General features: G+C 48.0%; 1 protein-coding gene across 5 annotated transcripts in view; it reads left to right on the top strand.

Moving 5' to 3' along the window:
- CRY2 (cryptochrome circadian regulator 2) overlaps nt 1-3,521 on the top strand; it is a 21,808-nt gene extending 18,287 nt beyond the window's left edge. For 3 of the 5 annotated variants that reach the window (XM_035902908.1, XM_035902910.1, XM_035902911.1), the window contains exons 10-12: nt 332-427; nt 937-1,078; nt 1,564-3,521. In XM_035902908.1, coding sequence (XP_035758801.1) covers nt 332-427; nt 937-1,076 — 236 coding nt within the window. In that variant the 3' untranslated portion in view covers nt 1,077-1,078; nt 1,564-3,521. The remainder of the gene's footprint in view (nt 1-331; nt 428-936; nt 1,079-1,563) is intronic. The other 2 variants (XM_035902909.1, XM_009647632.2) reach the window with 1 other exon arrangement.
- The last annotated feature ends 363 nt before the right edge of the window (nt 3,522-3,884 follow it).

Below are 3,884 nucleotides of genomic sequence, written 5' to 3'. Positions count from 1 at the left end.
TGAACCAGTTTGCCGGGAGAGCTCCGTTGAGCTTTTGGACAGCTAAGAGTGGAGTTTGGTTAGTTCCAAGAGCTGGTGATGGCACGACACCATCCATATGCCACCAGTGGCCCAGTCTTCGCTTTAGAAAAAAACCTAGGCAGAGCACCCTAAATCAGTATGCGGCTAGATCACAGCAGCTGGCCGTGGCCAGCACTGGGTGAGCGCAGCTCTGAACTCATCCCGATATGGATGTGCTGGTTGGTGATCGATAAGGTGTTCCCACATGAAAGGCTTCTCCCACCCCAGGTGTTCTTTGTTTCTTAACTGCAGTCCCCTTGCATTTCTCTAGGTTTACTGGCATCGGTCCCTTCATGTGCGGAAGATCTCAGTGGCCCAGTCACAGACTCAGCTTCAGGGCAGGGCTGCAGCACCAGTACCAGTACAGGTGAGTTGGAGCTATTTGTATGCTTCTGAGATAGTTCCATGTCAACTGAAAGGCTATAGGCAGGAGAGAGATCCTTTTCTAATAAGAAGAGGGTGTGTAGCTAGGAAAACATAGATCACATTCACCTTTCTTCAGAAGTCCCCTGTGAGCCTTTGTTCCTAAAAGAGCTGAGGAATTTGGCTTCATTAAAGTGAATCTTTTATTGCCTGTATGGGATCATATGCAGCCACTTAAGGGAGAAGTGCAGATTACTGACTAGAAGTCAGGTATAATTAAGAAGTCCTCTGTCAAAGGAGGATACTTTTGTGTTTGTTCTGGGGGACTTAATTATTCTGCTTTTAGTGGAGTTTTTTCAAAAGTTTTCAAGAAAGCTGTGGCAGCATCTCTCTGCTTGTGCGCTGCCTATTCTTCTTTCTCCCAGCTCTGTAGCAGGTTTGGCTAGGGTGCATTTGTGAGGAGACCTAAAGAAAGGCAGGGGAAACATCGCAGTGACTCTTCTTCCTCTACAGCAGTGAGGTTGTCGCAAGCAGACCAGGCTTCTCCAAAGCGCAAACATGAGGGAGCAGAAGAGCTGTGCGCTGAAGAACTGTACAAACGAGCCAAAGTGACGTGTCTCCCTGCTCCAGAGATCCCTGGCAAGAGTTTATGATTGTGAGTAGTCCCTAGTGTGGTCCGGCCTAAACTACCTTGTTCTGGCAGCTAACAAGGCTCAATCTTTCGCTTCCTGCATTTTAATGAAAAAAATGGGCTTGCTTGTTGGAGGGAGGTGGCTTCTAACTGTAATTCCATAGCCCTGTAATTTGGCAGTGGTCTGCCCTCTGGTTGTTTTGCTTTTGCTCAACAAGCTGTTAACTCAGTTGTCCGGCAGAGAGCAGTACCCTGTTACTAGAACAGTCACAGAGCACAGTTGTTGGTAGGCTTGCTCTAGCAAGGCTGCTTCTCCTTCCACAGCATGGGTTTGCAGCCAGGTTTGCCCGTGTGGTGAGGGTATGGGCTGGAGGAGGGGAGCAAGCAGGTCCAGTCAGCTGCTGGAAACGCTCCGCATCCCAGGAGGGAGGAGCTGGTCGCGTGCTCTGCCAACTTCTCAGTGTGAGGGGGAGGTCAAGGCAAATTCTGTCGTTTGCTTTCTCCTACAGCCAGCGACAAGCACCGTGCAAGTGAAGAGTGCGTGGTGAAGAGGTGACCAGAGGAGGAAGGACTGCTGCCACAGAGGGACTGGAATTCGTGATCTGCAACAGAAAATCTGGGGTCTCATATAAATGTGTAATTCCAATAGCTGCCACAAAAGGGCACTGCGTTACTTGTGCTTGGGAGTATTTGGCTTTCTGGTCTCCAAAGAGCCAAATATGTCTCTGCTCCGCCATGCCCAAAATCTGTCCACATTTAAGGGGGCAAGAGCCTTCTGTCAGCTTGTTCAACTCCCAGGTGTATCTTTCTTTTCTGACAGTGGCTTAGTGCATGTGGCTTGATGCAATGATGTAGGGAGGAGCATCCGCATGTCTCAGAAATAGTGAACGTCCTTTCTCATCGCTAGTACTAGGCAGTGAGGTGCACTGATTACTTCAAATTATAGTAGGAGTTGAGAAGGAAGATGCTACAATGTCAAAAATAGAGTACCCATCCTACAAGAGAACAGGAAAATCTCAGTATTTCTTTTGTTAGGCTGGACTGACGGGGATGTAAATGCTTTCTGAGTAAATCAAGGTGGTACTCACATGGGATGGAAACAAAATGAAGGACAACTATAGCACAAGGACAAAGGGATACAAACTGTACACTTGAAAGGCTCGTAAAACTTTCCCCGCAGAAGAATCTCGCATAGTGCTGTTGCCTGGAACAGGCAGCTTCAGAGTAGTTTGACATCGGGCAGGAGGGAACTCAGAAGAGGAGGAATTCTTCAGAGAATAAGATCATGCCTTGATATGAGTGAAGCGGTCTCCCAGAAGCTTGCTGGCCCAAATAATAAGGGAGCTACACCTGGGCCCTGCTCTCTACAGCGTTTCCTTCCCTGAGTGAGAGCTCTCTCAAACAGAGTGACTGGTGTCTGGTGTGTAGCCTGTGGAGCACCTCGTACTGATAGGGGATGTATTACACATCAGCTCCTTGAAGTGAGCCTTACTCGGGCTCACTCCGTTGTCCATTCTGTGTGGATGTTTGCTCTTTCCTGTATTGGCATCTGTGTTTCGAGTTTCTACGCAGTGTACTCATGTACCTCATACCCTGCACACTGCTCCTTCTTGCCATTTGCGTTCACGCTGGTGCTTTGTAGTCTAGCAGGACACTTGTCTAGCTTTCCTGGCTCGTAACCATACACTCCTTGGCCTGCTCCTGTTAGGTGTCATTTCAGCACAGTGCTGGCAGAGCACCTCTGCTTGCCTTCCCACCTAAGAGGGCGAGGGAGGGTAGTGCTGCAGAAGAGCCTCTCTTTTGGCAGTTTTCAAGAGGGATTAGGTTGAGCAGCTAATCCTGTGCAATGGGCTGCTGTTGGCACTTTTCATTTACTGTCCAAAACCTTTCATCCCTGCCTGGCACAGATAGTGTGGGGCTGTATGTGAGCTCTCTGCAGCAAACAGCTTGGGGAGCAGAGGAGTTGTCTCCCGCTCTGACTGGGATTACCGGATTCCGTTTTGGAGCCCATGTTTGAACCCAGAGCAACGGGGCTGTGAATAGAAACTGACTCAAACCTACCTGGGAAACCTGGAGTGGTTGATTTGGGTCTGTCAGTTAATTTATTGAATAGCTGAATAACCTTTCCTTCATGCTCATCTCCCTGGGGCATTGACCCTAGATCCCTTTTTCCAAGGGAATCCATTGACCAAGTAAACAAGAGTCACTTTTCCTGCCCTTGCTTTCTTCTAAACTACTATTCGTAGAGTCTGCCTGGTGGATAACCCAGTATTCAACAGGTTTTGTCTCCTTCAATCTGTCCCAGACCTTACTCCCACTGTCTTGAGGGTAGAAAGGTATAAGGAAAGAGAGACCCGCTCCCCCCCATCTTCTGCTGCAGAGAGAAGAAAGGGGAAAGACATGCACTTTGTACACTTAGATTACAGAAATTGTGACTTCTGTCATTTGGAGAGTTTCATGTTTAGGCAATGGTCTGTAAATACAACTTTTTTTTTTTTTTTTTTTTTATAAATGTCTTTTAACCCGCTCTTTGCTGTCATCCAAATTATTTTGTCTGGTAAGTGGTGTTTTTGGGGCTGGATCCACGGGGGTAAGGAGCCAAAGGGAAGAGCAGCAAAGTCTCCTAAGTGATCCCTTTGAAGGCTTTGTGGGCGAGGAGGAAATCCCATTTGCAAGGTTTCTGTCAGCGCCTGTGATGTGGATGGTAGCACCTGGAAGAGCTGCGGTTTGGGTGGTAGAACTGGGAAGGACACAGAGAAATACAAAGCCAACCAAATTTCTGGGAAAAACTTCCTGCAAGAAACCTGTTAAGTAGGCTGAGATTCATCCA

Source organism: Egretta garzetta, unplaced genomic scaffold (assembly GCF_000687185.1).
Source record: "Egretta garzetta isolate BGI_Z169 unplaced genomic scaffold, ASM68718v1 scaffold329, whole genome shotgun sequence".
In the NCBI taxonomy this organism is placed as follows: domain Eukaryota; kingdom Metazoa; phylum Chordata; class Aves; order Pelecaniformes; family Ardeidae; genus Egretta; species Egretta garzetta.
This window is presented reverse-complemented; position numbering and strand designations above follow the sequence as displayed.